The 18475-nt window shown below is 43.9% G+C and overlaps 1 protein-coding gene across 15 annotated transcripts in view; it reads right to left on the reverse strand.

The window, feature by feature from the left end:
- Positions 1-18475, reverse strand: part of LOC306663249 (zinc finger protein 124-like) — a 368872-nt gene that overhangs the window by 305192 nt on the left and 45205 nt on the right. For 5 of the 15 annotated variants that reach the window (XR_013764403.1, XR_013764410.1, XR_013764411.1 and 2 more), the window contains one exon: positions 15449-15587. The exons of 1 other annotated variant lie outside the window; for it this stretch is intronic. Coding sequence is in view for 2 of the 14 variants with exons in the window: in XM_079143683.1 (XP_078999809.1) it covers positions 15493-15587 (95 nt within the window). In the remaining 12 variants the exon portion in view is untranslated. Of the gene's footprint in view, positions 1-2594; positions 3613-15448; positions 15588-15962; positions 16110-16553; positions 17099-17391; positions 17787-18192; positions 18362-18475 lie in introns of those variants that run through there. 9 more of the 15 variants (XR_013764404.1, XR_013764414.1, XR_013764405.1 and 6 more) reach the window with 8 other exon arrangements.

The raw sequence follows: 18475 nt of genomic DNA on the forward strand, positions 1-18475 counted from the left end.
AAGGGTCACCTGGGGCTCCTGAGTGGTGATGGTCATCGGGTGCAGAAGTCCCAGTCATCCATTGCCAATCCCAGCAAGTCGCCGGAGGGAGGGACCAAGGATGACCTGGGACTTCTCTGAGCCCCAGGGCAATCCACTGCCCAATGTTCCAGTTGGTGGCATTTTGGACAAGGACTTGGGGGCTGCCAGGGGTTGGGGCAGGCTCGTGCCCAGTGGCCCTCTTGCCTGCACTTGAGGCATAGGCTTGGAGGTCTTCTGGGAGCTTGGGTGCCCCTAGCAGTGGACATTTGGGCAGGTCTAGCTGGCTGAAGGGCTTTGGCCAGCATTTGGTATTTTAATTTTTGTTTTTCTTCTTCCCTTCCGTTGTAAACCTTGAATGCCACTGCTAGGACCTCTGGCTGTGGGGTAAGATTCCCCCTATCCAACAGCCTCAATTTAACCTTTATGTCAGGGTAACTTTGGGAAAAGTAATAAGTCATAAGTAGCTGCTGTCCCTCTGGGGTTTCAGGATCCTGGTTAGTGTACCTGAGCATGGCCTCTGTAAGGTGGATTAGAAATGTTGATGGGTTTTCATCTCTGTCCTGTATTACTTCCTGAAGTTTGTCATAGTTAATGGGTTTAGTGGCGGCTTTTCGTAGACCTGCAAGGATGCAGGTTTGAAATGCATTCTGCCGCAGACACCCAGCCTCGGTATTATAGTTCCATAGGGCTCCCTATCTGGTACTGCTTCAGCCCCAATGGGGTGGGCTGGGGTTGATTGATGAGTCTCATCTGCATAATTGCGTGCCTGTTCCCAAACTCTCCTGCATTTCTCAGGGGTTAGGGTGTTGGACATGATCATGTAAATGTCTTGCTAGGTAAGGTTATAAGACTGGATCAGGTACTGAAATTCCTTAATGAAGTTTGCAGGGTTGGAGGTGAAGGAGCCTAGCCACTTCTCTATTTGGGACAGATCAGACAGTGAAAAAGGAACATGGACTCTGATCACTCCCTCTCACCAGCCACCTCCTGTAAAGGAGCTAGAACATGTGCACGAGACTGCTTGGTGGGAGGACTTGGTGGGTTGAATGGAGGAGCAGAAGGAGAAATGGAATGAGGCAAAGGAGAGGAATGAACAGGGGTTTCTGCAGCAGGAGGCCTGTAAGGGGATGATTCATCAGCTGGATCAAACTCAGAAGAGAAGGAAGGTTTAAAAGGGGGAGAAGCCAGGAGAACGTGTTCAGGTTTTTGAGGAGAGCAAAGATTAGGTTTAGCACAAAGGAAAGGAAAAACATGAAGGGGAAAATTCTCTTTCCATTCAGCAGGTCGCCCACATATGTACTTAATTATACCTAGTATAATTATACATATAATTATACCTAGTATAATGCTAGAATTTAGGGTATCATAAATAGACCATTCTGATTTACTATCTAAAGAACAGGTTGGCTCTAATTCAGGGAACAGGTGCAGGTGTTTGAGATTGTTTAATAAACATCTCAAGGGTGAGTTTGCTGTGGTGGAAGTCCTAGATTCCATGTCAAAGACTGAGAAACACCTAAGTTAGTGATCGAGGCATCCCACGACCACGTGTTAGGTAAATATGAGAAGGTAGTGCAAAGATGTGGTTGTCACACACACCAGTGCCTACCAGGCAATAGAACCAAGAGTGTTTGAGGACCTGATCAGGATTTCGAGCACAAAGAGCTGACAGACAAATGAGCCTCAAACCCTGAGAGAGAATCTCCACCATAAAATCAGGAATCCACCCGGCAAATAAGACCAACTATGGGGACCAACCATAACTTTGAATGTTGTGGCTGGGGGTACCCCCACACCTCAGCAGCCTCGAGAGCCCTGGATATTCAACTGCCACTTCTCAGGTCAGCAGAGGTGTGTTTAAGTGGTCTAGGGGACAGGCCTAAGGGGAACTCACCAATTTAGAGTCCGGTGTTGCATGCAGAAAACTGGGCATCCAGGCAAATGGAAGGTGAGGTGAGCCTTTGTCCACAGGCACTGGGGCATTGGGCGGGGTTCTGCTTTCTTAAGTCAGCGGAAGGACCCATCCCAAGTCTGAGGCACCAAATGTAAGGAAAAATGCAGCTCAGCTTGAGACTCGCGGCATTTCCAGCCCCTCCCGTGGAACTGCTGCTGTGCACGCCCGTCTCAGTTGAGGCTCGACAATAGCTCCCAGAAAAATCCACAGCGGACACAAGGCCTCATGCAAGAGACTTTATTATGCGGACGACTAGTGCGTCCGCTGCGAGGCAAAAAGAAAAGGAAAGAGAAAGACAGCGTGAATGCTTCTCCCAGATATTGGAATCTCCTGGGCTGGAAGGAACCAATAATAGAGGAAAATATTTGCAAGCTGACTGGTGAACCAATAGGTAGTTAGCATGTTAGGACGTAATGTGGGAAGCAGGAAATGACTGTAGTGTAGGCCGGAAATTCCTGTAACGTAAGAGGTGGGTGGAGCACAGACAAGTGGTTGGGAGGTGGGGTATCGGCTTTATATTACAGGAATGAAGCCAGAATTGGGGACAGGCAGTTAGTGTAGAAATAGAGGATCAGTCAAATAAAGGAAATGAAGTCCATGAAAGCCATCTGCCTCTGTAAGTTGGAGACTGCCCCTGGGAGAATGGACTTTTTACATCTCACCTGCAAAACCAGGCCTAGTCACGGAGGCAGGAAGGAGAGAGAAATTGGGAAAGAACTGGAGAGCAAAAGATTTTCTTATAAAAACAGAAACACGGGAATGTAATACAAACCTGCTCCCCTGCCATTTCCATTGCATCACAACCATCAGTCTGAAAGCTGCTCTCCTTGCGTTTGCATCACAACCTAGCTTGTCAGTCAGAAAGCTGCCCTCCCTGCCCTTTCTGATGCAGCCATTCCCCCCCCCCCAACCACTTGTCAATCTGTGAACATCCTAGCTAGCTATTGGTTCATCATTCAGCTTGCAAGTATCCTTCCCCGTAACTGGTTCTCTGTTAGTCTGGTGGAATTCAACTACTTAAGGGTAGGTACCCCACCATCTTTTCTCATGCTTTCTCTCTCCTACTTTCTTTCTCCTCCTCACATTTCTCTCTTTTTTGTGCACACCCTTTCTCTTTTCCTCTCATTTTCTCTCTTACCCTGCAGGGACACACTCTGTTTGCTTAATAAACTCCCTTATGTGATTTCCCATGTCTGGCGTGGTTTTCTTACACATTTTAATTTACAAAAATAGGTGCATAGAAAGAAGGGATAGGACCATAGGAAAAACAAAATCCAAGTGGGCAAACAGGTCCTGTAGCTCCATGTCTGGCACGAGGGGCATATGACATTGTGATATTCTCTTCAAAGGGCTTATGCAGCTATGCCATGGTGGTCTGATTGGTTGCAGCTGAATGGTCTTTCTGTTGAATTGTCTGTGCTCAGTTCCTGCGGCTTTCCTAGGACGATGTCCCACATTACTGGTATTTTTTAATCACCAGGGTCTTAACAGCTTCTTCAGCTTCCTCATCAAATATGCACACCTTATCTTGTCAGGGAGTGCCCAAAGAGACTCTGACCCTGCTGCATGTTGCCTGTTCTATCTTGCCTTCCTTTCATATCTTCACAGAAACACCTTATGTCCAGCATCCTGCATTCCTGTAGAGAGAGCAGCACATGGTTGACACCAAAATCTGTCGCCATCTCAAGCAGAAGCCCAGCTTCCAGGGATCCTGGCTGCAGCAGCCTCTGAGGGTCTGTGTGGCTGACCAAGTTGAAAAAACTTCCCAGGCCCCCTTGTGTAAGAAGGGTGCTCCACTGGACTCTTCTCTAGAGAATTTTCAATGTTACTCCATTGAAATTCATGCGAATGGTGTGGTTTTGCCAGCTCCTGAGATGTCCTCAGGCCATCTTTTTTGTTGTCTCTGGTCAAAGTATTTAGCATTTCTTTAGTGGCAGTAAAGTCTTTAACAACTGCAACTTCCTTACCTCCAAATTTACTCTTCAAATCTGTTTTCCAAATCTTTCTGCTATACTCTGCATTCTGCTCCTGATTAGGATAATAAATCTGGTTAAAGCTTGCCAGCAAAATCCATGCCAGTGCCTGAATGCTATATAGCCTAGAAATTTCTTGTGCCAGATAAAGAAGTCCATCCCATTTAAAATGTCTCAGAAAGTACAAGAACACAGGTAAAATGCACACAACTTCTTTGCCAAACATAACAGGAATAGCTGCTAGTCATTAATGGTGTCCTCCTTTTCCTCTAAACACTCTTGATTCCTGTCTTCCCTCTCCACAGTCCTGTATGCACTCTGGTCTTCTGAGCTCTCACCAGTATCGACCATTAAGCTCCCCAGACAAACTAAACAATTTCCAGCTTGTACTGCTAAACATCTCAAAATTCTTCCAATTCCAAAATGCTCTAAATGCTTATGAACCATATGATCACGTTAGTCACACCAATGACCCAACTCTTAGGACCAATGTATATTTTACTGAGTTTTCTCACTGTTGTGTCTAAAAGAGTCATCAAGTACAATTGCAGGAGAGGGAGAGTTTATTTTAGGTCTCCATCCATAGAAAGCAGGCTCCATTGTTTGGGCGTTTGTGGTGAGGCACAACATCATGGTGGGAGCATGTGACAAAGCAGCTCACATCATGGACAGGAAGCAGAGTGAGAGGTCTCCAATGGTGAAACAGATATATGCCAAAGTCATTCCCATAATTCCCACCATCTCCAATCATTACCTACCCCTTCAATTACCAGTTAATTCCTATATGGAGATTAATTCACTGATGTGGTTAGGACTCTCAAGACCAAAATGTTCCTCATTTGATACTTTTTGCATCATTTTACACTTAAACTTTTGGGGGACACCTGAAATACAAACCGTACCAGAGCTTCTCTCTAGCTCATTTAAGTATTTCAAGGTAAGAGGAAGTATTGAAAGTATTCCACACTGCTTACATTCATACGGTTTCTCCCCAGTATGAGTCCACTTATGTACCTGAAGGTAAGAGCAAATAGTGAAGGCTTCCCAAATTGTTTCCATTCACAGGGCTTCTCTCTTATACAACTTTATTTATGTAAGTGAAGGAGTCTGGACAGAGTGAAGATTTAACCACACTGCTTACCTTCATAGATTTTCTCTCCAGTATGAGTCTGTTTATGTATTTTAAGGTAAGAGGAAGCAGTGAATGCTTTTCCACATCGCTCACATTCATAGGGCTTCTCTCCAGTGTGAGTTCGATTATGTATTTGAAGGCTGGATGAAATAGTGAAGGCTTTTCCACATTGTTTACATTTATAGGGCTTCTCTCCTGTATGAGTTCGATAATGTTTTTGAAGTGCGGTCGAAGTAATAAAGACTTTTCTACACTGTTTACATTCATAGGGTTTCTCTCCTGTATGAGTTCGCTTATGTATTTGAAGGTAAGAGGACCTAGTGAAGGCTTTCCCACATTGTTCACATTCATAGGGCTTCTTTCCTGTGTGAATTTGCTCATGAGAGTGAAGATGAACGGGCTGAGTGAAGGCTTTTCCACACTGCTTACATTCATAGGGCTTTTCCCCTGTATGAGTTCGATTATGTTTTTGAAGGTGAGATGAAGTAGTGAAGGCTTTTGCACATTGTTCACATTCATAGGGCTTCTCTCCTGTATGAGTTCGTTCATGAATTTTGAGGTAAGAGGAAGTAGTGAAGGCTTTCCCACATTGTTTGCATTCATAGGGCTTCTTTCCTGTATGAGTTCTTTCATGTGAGTGAAGGTCACTTGTTGAAGCAAAGGCTTTCCCACATTGTTCACATTCATAGGGCCTCTCTCCAGTATGACTTCGTTTATGTATTTGAAGGTAAAAGGAAGTAGTAAAGGCTTTTTCACATTGATTACATTTATAGGGCTTCACTCCAGTATGTGATTGTTCATGTATTTGAAGAGAAGAGGAACTACAGAAGGCTTTCCCACATTGTTTACATTCATAGGGCTTCTTTCCTGTATGAGTTCTTTCATGTGAGTGAAGGTTAGTGGAAGAAATAAAGGATTTCCCACAGTGCATACATTCATAGGGTTTCTCCCCAGTATGAGTTCGTTTATGTATTTGAAGGTAAGAGGAACTACAGAAGGCTTTCCCACATTGTTTACATTCATAGGGTTTCTTTCCTGTATGAGATCTTTCATGTGAGTGAAGGTGCCGGGATGAAGTGAAGGTTTCCTCACAGTCCTTACATTTATAGGGCTTCTCTCCAGTATGAGTTCGTTTATGTATTTGAAGGTAAGAGGACCTAGTGAAGGCTTTCCCACATTGTTTACATTCATAGGGCTTGTTTCCTGTATGAATTCTTTCATGTGATTTCAGTTGAGTGGAGTGAGTGAAAGCTTTCCCACACTGCTTACATTCATAAGGCTTCTCTCCAGTATGAGTTCGATTATGTATTTGAAGGTTATATGAAGTAGTGAAGGCTTTTCCACATTGTTTACATTCATAGGGCTTCTCTCCAGTATGAGTTCGTTTATGTATTTGAAGGTAAGAGGAAGTACTGAAGGCTTTCCCACATTGTTTACATTCATAGGGCTTCTCTCCAGTATGAACTCGTTTATGTATTTGAAGGTAAGAGGACCTAGTGAAGGCTTTCCCACATTGGTTACATTCATAGGGCTTCTTTCCTGTATGAGTTTGTTCATGTAACTGAAGGTTAGGAGAGCTAACGAAGGTTTTCCTACATTGTTTCCATCTATTAGCCGTCTCTGCAGTATAAGTTTGTATACGTTTTTGAAAGTAATTTGAACCAGAGAAGTCTTTTCCAAGTTTCTTATATCCACATGGATTTTCCCTAATATGAGACCCTCCATATTCTTGAAAACACCTGGAACTCAACTCTCTTCCCCATATCAAACATCCATAAGGTCCATTTACAGTGTGCTCTGATGCTTGTCTTTGATCACTAATGAGAGGAATGAAGAATTTACTGTTCTGTTTAAGTTTATTTGGCTTCCCTCCACTCTCCTGATTCTCATATGCTTTGTTTTCAGACTGAGATATAATGTGCCTGTTAAAGAAAAATTGATAAATGAAGATGTGTCCACACATACTGCTTTCACATGGACTTTCTAGCAGGAATGTCCTTTTAAGACTGGACTTGGAACATCACTGAACATTTTTCCAGAGTGCCTTTTTAAATTTTTACAGAGCCTATCATATGACTTCTATTAAAAAAAAAAAAAAAAATTACAAGCACAACTTATGGTTGGCTCATTATACTTTAGCATTTAGTAAAAGGCATTAGAATTACACCATAACCAAGGCCAATGAAACTACTGGCTTTCTGTCCTGTCTAAACTGAAAGACAATATCATGATCACTTTGCAATAATGCTTCTCCATAGCCACTACAAAAACAGTGCTATCATAAATGCACTTTGGTAGTACTGTCAAAAATCAATTATTTTTAAATACATGAAACATGTATCTTACATTAAAATTTATATCTGGTGAAAAAAGAATAAATGTAATTCACATTATGTTTGTTTTCTTTGCTTATTTGCAAAATTATAAAATAGGCTAGAATTACCTCAAGGCACTCAATTTACTCTTATAACTACAAATTACCTCACATCTCTCCCGGGATTTGTCTTCTGATCTTCAACGTTATGGACCTTCCATCTGGATCCTAAAATGTAGACCCAGGACAGTAATTATAAAACATCATTATTTCAGAAAGAATTATGGGATTTATAATTTGAACAACTATAATGCAACAATAAAAAACATGAACAAATGGGGTAAAAAAGAATTCTGGTATTTATTCAGCACAGTGCAATAACATTAGGCCCAGTTCATTCCACAAAATACTGCCTTTTCACATTCCAAATTCATGAGAGAGAAAAAATACCCCCCAGTGCTCTGTATTTGATTATGTAATGAAACATGATTCTTACCTATAGAAGCCAGATTTCTAAGGACTTCCTGCATCACATCTCTGTAGAGATTCTTCTGGGAAGGATCCAGCAAAGCCCACTCTTCCTTAGTGAAGTTCACAGTCACATCATCAAAGGCCACTGAGTTCTAAAATGTCCCACAAAAATGTAGTGCATGCCAGGAGAGAGTGATGACATGAGGGTTGTATTCTCAACATAGGAGATGTTCTCATGTTTCTGTGATTTCCAAATATTTCGTCCATGATTTGGACATCAAAACTTGTATTTTAGGGTTGGGGATATAGCTCAGTTTGTAGAATGTTTGCTTTGCAAGCACAGGCCATGGGTTCAATCCCCATAACCAAAAACAAAACAAAAAAAAAACAAACAAACTTGTGCTCTGAACCAGAGCAATCAGACTGGTGAAAGAAATTGAAGAGATACAAATATGAAACGAAGAAGTCAAATTATCACTATTTCTCATGCAATGAGTCTAAATTTAGAAGACCAAAAAATCCCACCAGAATCTTCTAGAACTCCCAAATGAATTCAGCAAAGCAGCAGAATATTAAAAAATACACAAATCAATTGCATTTCTACACATAAGTGAGGAACACACTGCAAGAGAAAATAGGTGAAAAACCTCATTCAAGATAGCCTGAACAATAAAATACTTGGGAATCAATCCAAAAAAAGAGGTGAAAGACCTGTACAATGAAAACTACACAACAGTCAAGAAAGAAATTGAAGACGACCTTGGAGAAAAGAAGATCTTCAATGCTCTTAGACAGACATAATATTGTCAAAATGTCCATATTATCAAGAGTGTAATACAGATTAAATGCAATTCCTACTAAAATCCAAGAGGCAATTTTCATAGGAAAAGAAAAACCCATCATGAAATTCATGTGCAAAAAAAAGAGACTCAGAATACTCAAGGCAAGCGTTAGAAGAATGAAGCAGGACACATCAAAACATTACACATTATACTACAGAGCAATAGTAACAGAACTGGCATGATACTGGCACAAAAATAGACATGTAGACCAAAGGTACAAAATAAAAGACACAGAGAAAATTCCACATAAATAAAATTGTCACCAAAATAGTCATGTAGAACAAAGGTACAAAATAAGAGGGCAAGGAGATAAACTAAAATAACCACAGTGATCTCATACTAAGCACAGGTGCCAAAAATACCTTTTGGAAAAAACATAGCTTATTCTAAAAATGGTGCTGTGAAAATTGGAAATCTATATGTAAAAAAATGACATTAAACCTCTGTCTCTCACAGTGCCCAAAACCCAAGTCAAAAGTGGATCGAAGACTAAGGCACTAAAACAGAGACCTTGTGCTGAAAAAATGAAAAAGCAGGCCCAAATCTTCATCATGTTGGCTTAGGACCTGACTTCCCTAACAAGACCTCTAGAGTGGAAGAAGTAAAATTAAGAATCAATAAATGGGATGAAATCAAACTAAGAAGCTTCTTCTCAGCAAAGAAAACAATCAAAGAGAAGGGAGAGCCAACAGAATGGGAGAAAATATTGATCGCATGACCTTCAGATAGCGCACACATCTCCAGGATGTATAAAGAACTTAAAATATTTAACAGAAAAGCAAATGATCCAATCAATAAAAGGGCTAAGGAACGGAGCAGACACTTCACAGACAATACACATTTGAACAACAAATATATGAAAAAATGTTCATCATCTCTTCCAATATGAGAAATGCAAATAAATACTACTGTAAAATTTCATCTCACTCCACTCAGAATAGTTATCAAGAGTACACGCAGCGCTGAAGAAATAGCTCCTTTTGAAGAGCACTCGCCTAGCATGCACAAGGACCACAGTTCAAATCCCTGGCCGCTCAAAGGAGGAAAAAAATAAAAAAATAAAATAAAATAAAATAAAAACTACAAAACTGTTTGGGCTGGGAATATAGCTAAGTTGGTAGGAGTGCTTGCCTCGCAAGCACAAGGCCCTGGGTTCAAATTCCTAGCACCAAGAAAAAAAAAAAAAGAAAGAAAAAAAGAGTACAAGCAACAGGACATATTGGTAAGGATGTGGGGGAAAGATGCACTCATACATTGTTGTTGAAACTGCAGATTAGTGCAACCACTTTGCAAAGCTGTATGGAGATCTCTTGGAAAACTTGGAATTGAGCCACCATTTGACCCAGCTATGCCACTCCTTGGTTTATACCCAAAGGACTTACAATCAGCATACTACAGTGATGCAGCCACATCAATGTTTACAGCAGCTCAATTCACAATAGCTAAACTATGGAACCAATGTAGATGCCATTCTATAGATACTGTGATGTATCTCTTGGGGAAATGTGAATGAATATTACATGAGATTTTCCTATATTATTCCCATGACTTTGTGTAAATCTGTAATTATTTCAAAATAAAAATTTTAAAAAAGGAGAAAAAAAAAACTTGTATTCTTTGTGTACACTCATTTCCTAAAACAGAGGCATAAGATTAGAATTATCAAGAAAAGCATCAGAAAAAAAAACACCCTTCTCACTGTTGAGTCCAGGAAGGAAGGAGTGCTCCCACGTTACCCTTAATGTCTTTGTAGGCTGCATATCAAATATACGAAATCATGAAGCCATACTACCTAATGTGCAGAAGAGAGCTAATACTAGTTTTCCTGACAGTACCTTTCCTTAGAAATCCCTGAAGATAAAGTTGAACATGCCAATAGGGAGAGCTACGTCTTTGGGAGGGATCCCACCAAACAAAGCATTTTCACTGACTCATAGTGATTGACAGTGTATGAAAACAAAATAGTATTTACTGGCCATTTGCTTTACTTTGGAAATCCTATTACTTTATTCCACTCTTATGTTAGAGCTTAAAGGATCAAGGTATGCCCATGTCTAAAAAAAAAAAAAAAAAAAAGAAAGAAAAATAAAGGAACAAAAAGAAAGAAAACTCTCTGAATAAAGAGTCTAAGAGCTTGCTAGTAGTAGACATTTCATTGATGTGATCACAACATGGTAAATGGCAATTGAGTTCATCCTGTGTGACTACACCAAGAAAACAAATAGAATGGGTAGGTGCTTCACTCTGGATCAAATGCAACCAACTAGTACATAAGTTGGAACCATCAAGAAACAATTTGATGATATCCTCCAATTAATATCAACATACAATGGGATATGTGGCAAATACTTTTTCTGGCAATTAACAAACAGAAGTACAGTCATCAACAAAAAGTACATGTCCAAGTCCAATAAGAATTAAGAAATGTGTAACACCAATCATATTCTAGACAACAGACTGTTGGATTATCCAATATACAGTCATGTACCATAGAAAAATGTTTTTCTCAAAGACACTTTTGATTAACAATGGTTATTCAAAACCATGTATGGATAACATACATAGTTATCCATAGTAAAGAAAAAATTAATGTGTAGGAAGGGATGGCTGTACAGACAAACCTAACACATGACCACTTTGGTATCTTGCAAAGTAAATGCTGTGCACAGTTATAGTCTAGGAAGCACTGGTGCCAGAAAGCCTAGCTACATAATACGCTATTCCTTCTAGGACTGGCTAAATACACTATGGCGTTTGTGTGATGGGGAAGAAGTCTAAAAGTGCATGTTCAGAGGGCTTAAGTGACTGAGACTATAAATAAAGAACTTTTATATTATCCTACTGGACACAGCATAGTATTACCAAGGAGATGAACAAAGAGATAAAACAAGAAAAATTTTAGTGGCTTGAAATTCATACAGAAAATTGAAAAATGACATAAAAGGTATTGTAGAAAAGTAGAAACATTCATATACAATATAAAAAATGAGTCATAACAAACAGGTATCTAATTAAAAAAAATTAATCATTGCCCTCACTTCCAGGGACAAATATTAATTCATTATAGATGTGTGAAATACAAAATTAAAATTTTCAGAAGTTTGCAGAGAAATTTTTTCTAAGGGAATAGAAAAGTACTTTTACATAAGAACAGTAAGCAATAATGAAGAATAACAAATTCAAATATATTAAAATTAGGGAAAGTAAAAGATGAAAACAAGTTGGAGGAGAAGCCTGCAATACATGGGACATCAAAGAGCCAGGGTAGAGAGTGAGATGAATAAATGCATAACGGAAATGGAAAATAGCCAGGACATGAAACAGAGGGTGAAAGTTGCATTAACTTGTTGAGAAACTATCTGCAAAAACAAAATTACAAACTTCTTCTGAAAGAAATGATATATGTAAAGATATCTGGTTTTTGTGAGGATAAGGAATTATCCAAATTAACCATGGTCAGTTCAATCACTTTCCAATTATGAAAGTGGGGAGGGTCCCAGGGATTGAACTCAGGGGCACTCAGCCACAGAGTCACATCCCTAGCCCTATTTTGTATTTTATTTAGAGACAGGGTCTCACTGAGTGGCTTGGAGCCTCGCTTTTGCCAATGTTGCCTTTGAACTCTGCATCATCAGCCTCAGCATCCTGAGACACTGGGATTATAGGTATGTGCCACCATGCTCACAACCAGCGACATTTTTATACAAAAATAAGAAGTATCATTCTAATGTTCACATGGAATCACAAGGACTCAAAAATGGAAGAAAAAAAAACAATGTGAAAAGCATCATATTTCTGATTTCAAAACCTGCTCAAAATACAGTAACAGAGACAGTGTAGCTCTGGTTAAAGGCAGACACATACACCAGTGGAGAAGAATGGGGGCCCAGGACAATGCTGATCCAGAGAAGGAAAGGATGTGCAAGGGGCCAGGGTCACTCCAGAGGAACCCGACCTCTGGGGAATGAATGGCTGGCAAACTTGTTGTTCATATCAACACCTGAAGTCAGAGCCTCACCTTACAGCACAGGTGCACAGGAAATCCACGGGGACCAAAGTCCTGAAGTAAGATGTAAACCTCACTGTTAGGATGACTGGATGGGGGCAGGGCATCAAGCAGCCTGCACATGCCCGAGGGAGCAACCAATCAGGAGCTGACAAACGACCACAGCCAATCCCAGGAGGACAAGGAGTCCTTGAGCTTCCCCTCCCCCAACCTGGGTTAGAAAAACCCAGCCTCATCAGGGCCATGTGCACCTTCTCAGGTCCAGTACCCTCGTGGACTGGCAAGCCCAAGAGCTGTCCTGAAATAGTTTCTTTTTGATGCACATCTGCCCTCTCTGTTCTCCAATTACCATCAAATGATCAGGTTACCCCACTCTGCTCCTACACTCACCGATTCTTAGGACAAAATGCAGACACAAGTCTCTCAAGATGGATTTGGGAATGGTTTTCGGAATATGATACCACCTTCAAGATTAAGGAGAATATACAAATATGATTTGACCAAAAACTGTTTTCAGTTCTGTCATCTGTAGCAATGAGTCTGGAACTGAAGGATATCAGTTAAGTGAAATTAGCCAGGCACAGACACGCCATGTGCTCTCACTCACATGGGAGCTGCAAGCTGACTTCACAGTAAGTACAGAATAGTAACCAGAGGTGAGGAAGACAGGGTAGGGAGGAGAGATGGGACCAGGGATGGAGGCTGGGCATCAGGAACCAGAATGCACTCAGCAGGAGCCAGCACAGCAGGGGTCCACAGTGCATAGGACTGCCCTCCAGCACAGCAGGGGTCCACAGTGCATACCATGTCACTGTGCATTTCAAATGTGCTGGGGGAGCAGTGCACAGACACCAGGAAAGGACAAATGTTAGGAGACAGAAGTGCGGGTGGCCTGATCTGATCGAAAAGCACTGGCACAAGTATGCAGCTAGCTCACTGCACCTCATCTGCATGTGAAATTTAACAGTGAATCAACACCAAAAAGTGAAAAATCTGTCCTTCGTGGGACACCATTAGCAGAGTGCATAGAACCCCTGAGAACTGTAGAAAATACCTGGCCGTCAGGTTTCTGGAGAGGTGGTGATACCTGGAAATAAGATCTTCATAGTCCAAAGCAACCTACATTGTCATGAATTCTTGGACTCCAAATTTACCTACCATGTATTTTGTGGAAATGTAGCACTTTTGTGCACCAACAATGACAGATTGATTTTTCTCTTTTCACTAGGAGCATTGTTCAACCGAGCACACAAAAATTCATTTGAAATCAATTGTTTTTAAAAAGGTGAGTTTTCAGAAATATTCTACAAATACTCAGATGAATCAGAAAGATGAGAACTCAAATCAAATGGAAAAAAAAAAAAAAGACAAACGAGGTACTTTTTGGAAATCTTCTTTTTACTCTTTTAGAATATTTTACTTTGCTCATGTGTGAATAAATATACTTCACATTTGATGAAACCTGGGTCTCATATAAACAAGCAGCACATTTCAGGTAAGAAACACACAAAGGACTGGAGCTCAGGGAGCACAGACATGTCAGGATCCAGGGCCAGGGAAGGTCCCTGCCAGCTGGCCTCCTCCCACCTGGTCCTGCTCACTGAAATACTCCCTGGCCGCCTTCCCAGGAGACCTGCACCAGGACTCCATCTGTGGGGCTTTTCAGGTTTGCACAGCACTGCACTGGCGTGTGTGGCTCTCATGCTCTAGAGAGTTCTTGCTCCTTGACAACTGTGAGAGAACGCAAGGGGCAGGAATCACTGCTGACCTGGCCTCAGCACCAGCATCCACAGGCTGCCCACCTGTCTCCACGGAATGGACACAGGGCTTGGGAAGACCATGTCCCAAGGAGGCCGCTGTCTAGATGAGGCCTGTTCCAGAGATTCTCAGCCCCAGGGCTTCCAGCTGCTCCCCTGGCAGGCTACACCCCAAACCTCAGGCTGTCCTCTAGAAGGAGCTGACCAAGGGCCTGAAATTGCCTGCACCCTGCAGGATAAAGAGTAGCCTTGGGCAGCTTGTGGCAGCCCCAGGGAAGGACAGTGCCTGAGGACACAGGATCCTGTGGGTGTGCAATGGAAACCTGTGCACAAGTTGTTCTGATGAGGTGTCTGTGCCTGGGGAAGGTAAAGGAAGAGAAGCACAAAGAGCAGTAACAGTAGAGTTCCAGGTGACTGCTCTCTGCTTTCCCATCATGGCAAATTCACGAACAGACAATCAATCTTTCATGCTCTGCCCACTTGAATTCAATATGAGGCTAAGTCACTTGGAATGCTGGAAACTGAAGGGGAAATCAGAATCTGGAAATGTGAACAGCTGGAATTCTGAGGATCAACTGAGAGCCTGGCAGTGGCTAGGTGGGGAAAGCAAGGTGGCATTCAGGAGAAGGAAGTAAAGGGACCCCTCAGTCAGCATCCTCCACACAGGAGCCCACACCTCAGTCAGGAGCCCCTGAGGCCCTCTGCCTACACTGCACACTCAGAGCCTTGGGCAGGGGTCCAGCTGTGCACAGTGGGCTCTGCCAAAGTGGCTGCAGAATAGGCAGCACACTGGGAACCACCCTGGACCAGCCCACACCAAGGCCTGAAGGCAGCAGGGCTGAGCTGGAGCAGCATCTGACTCAGCTCTGGGTGGGCCAACTCTGGAGCTGACAGAGGGAGGCCAGAGTCCAGCCACCCCTGGCTCCCACCAGTTCTAACCAGCCCACCTCCCCCAGGAGTCCTGGCCCCACCACTCACCATTTCCTGCCTTCTGGAAAGTCCAGACATCCTTCCTGGGGATCTCACAGCACCTGCAGCTCACAGGGAGACAGTCTCAGCCAGAGCCACGGGGGCCTCACACAGCAGAGGAGACACAGTCCTGGAGATGGATTCTGAGCTGCACAGGGTGAGAGATCAAGGCCTGTGACTGTGGAAGGCCACCCCCTCCCACCAGCTGCCTGCTGACTGGCCAGGGCTGCACAAGACCCCTCTCTCACCCCAGCCCACACATGCACATTTTGGGGCCATTAGTGATAGAAGACTGATCAGACTCCTGGATAAGTGAGGGCAGAAGGACAGGTTCTTGGCAAAAGTCCATATCAGGCAGGGTTTCTTCCCTGCAAGGGGACCTGCCCCACCATGCGGATGTTTCTACTCAGGCAGATTTAAGCCCTTTCCCAAGTAGTTCCTGTCATCTTCCTGCTCTCAGGAGACTCTTCCTGCATCTTCTGCTTAGACAAAGGGTCACAAGTATGTGTGAGGAATTAGACACTCGGTGTCCAAGGCAGTTGATCCCAATCTCAGAGAAGGTGGGATCCAGGTCAGGTCAGACTGGAGAGGAGGGAGACAGGCAGCTTTCACTTGGGAAGAGCCTGCGGCTGCATGGCCAAGGCCTCCTCACACTGTAACTCTCAGTCAACTAATTTCCAGGCAAGAAAATAAAAAGACAACAATACAATTATTGAATGCTTTGAATGGGAATAAAAAGAAATAAACAGAAAGAAGAGCAAACATTTGAACCACCTCAGGTAAGGAGCCTGATTCACCCACAGAATGAAAACTGCTGTTGGATCACACCTGTAATCCTCGTGGCTCGGGAGGCTGAGACAGCAGGATCACAAGTCCAAAGTCAGCCTCAGCACAAGGGAGTGAGACCCTCTCTCTGAATAATAAAAATTAGGGCTGGGGATGTGGCTCAGTGGTACAGTGCCGCTGAGCACTCTTAACCTGGAAAAAGAAAAAAGAGACAAGAAAAGAAAATGCACTCCTAGAGAGATGAACACATTCCCAATGTGGGGAGCCTGACTCTGACTGATGAAATGCAGCCCCAGGAAGGCTTAGTCCTTGGTGACCAGGAAGGGACACCTGGATTTACCTCTGGGAGCCCAACATGTCCCTGTCCTATAGGTTTTCTTAATAAGAAGATAAAGAACATTTAAAGGAATAGAATGATAAACCCAAGACGATTAAGAATGAGGCCACTCCATCAAACTGCAATAGGGCAATAGGGTACACAGAAAGCTGCCCCACCTCAGGGGAAACGTCTGCCATGTTACAATAGAAAACGTATTCATGTGCAGGTATGTGAAACGAGAAATAACCTCACATGTGAATTCAACATGAGAAAATGACTAAACACCATTTCCATGAACATGGAACTATACAGGAAACTGCTCATGCAAATGGTATTCAGTGAAAAGCACCCTGTAGCCACATGGAAGTAAAGAGAATAGACGTGTGCAGGGCATGAACACACATGGATGAACAGGCAGAGCTCATCCACACACTGCACTGGAATTTGCCAGTAATCTGAATTCATTCAAAATCTATAACCTGACATGATCTGCCAATGTGAAAACACTTATGAAATACGCACACTTGGGGACTAATTTGGAAAAAAAAAAAAAAAAAAAAGAATGAAATTGATGAAATTGTCAAGAACTTAAAAAACCAGAAAGCTGTCAGATTCCTGAAACAGGAACAGGTGAGGGAACTGGGAGACCCACAGACTCAGACAGCACACCCAGTCTAAGGTACTGAGGCAGAGGAACCACCAAACAGGTCACAGCACCACAGGGACAGAGGACTAATGCAGCACTAAGTTAGTGAAAAAAATCAATAAGACAGAAGCAAGGAACATCCTGCCTCCTCACAGATGGTGAAAGACAAGGAATGAGAGCAAGAAGTGGCATGGTGCTCACCTGCAGGCACAGGTAGGGCAGAGCAGGGAGAGAGGGCAGCCTGCCCAGGGCCCATTCCCCTCTATTTGGACAGGACGGGAGTGCCCAGATGTTTAGAGTCTCACTAAACTGAGCACTGAAACTATTTCAGGAACTCCCTCCTCTTCACATCTCACTACTATGACCACGAAAACGTCAACCAAGAACACAAAAATCTTACATTCAGTCAAGGAATGAAATACTTATGTGCTTGGGGACCAACATGAACTGAATGGCAGCAGATCTGATGGAGGACACAGGACCCAGCTCAGGGAAGCAGCCTGTCACCGCAGTTCACCAGGAACTCCAGCTTGGTGGCTGAGCACACTCCCAACCTTGGGGACCACTCTCAGGGCACGCAGCCCAGGTGGCTCCTGCTAGGCAAGGAGGGGACCTCAGCAGCTGGGCGTTGGTTCTGGAAGGTCACTTGCTCTCCTCTCCCCAGAGTGAGGGCTCCCTCCTGCAGGACCTCAGTTCTCACCAGCACCCAGCACCCGCCAGCAGGCACAGGAAGGTCCTAGCCTGTGAGGTCACGCTGAGCAGCCGAGGCCGGGACCCCGTCCAGCCCACCCCGCGGGACCAGGGGACAGGCCCCAGGGTCACCCTCCAGCGGGGACTCCGCCGCCCTAGGCAGCCGTCCTCGGGGACCCCGCCCAGCCCACCCCCGGGACCAGGGACAGGCCCCAGGGCCACCGCAGCCAGACTCGGCCTCGCTCCGCAGCTCACACGCCGGGTCCCCACGGCAGGTGCTGACCGGGTCCCCAGCCCAGGCCGCACACGCACCTTGCTTCCTCCGGGGTGACCCGCCGTCCTCCCGAGGGACCTCCGGGGCTCGCGGGGCGCACAGGTTGCTCAGAATCAGCGGAGACGCCAGAGCACAGGGCGCCCGGCCCGGAGGAAGGAGGCGAGCGCTGAGCAAGGAAAGCGCGCGAGACCGCGGAAGCCCGCCCCGCCCCTCTTTCCGCGCACCTGATTGGACAGCTCCGCCCCAGCGCCGTGACGGACGCCTCCAGGCACCGCCCCATCCCCGAGCGACAGCTAATGCCACCCAATCCCTGGCTGAAGC

This window comes from Sciurus vulgaris (genome assembly GCF_902686455.1).
Source record: "Sciurus vulgaris genome assembly, chromosome: 6".
NCBI classification, from domain to species: Eukaryota; Metazoa; Chordata; class Mammalia; order Rodentia; family Sciuridae; genus Sciurus; species Sciurus vulgaris.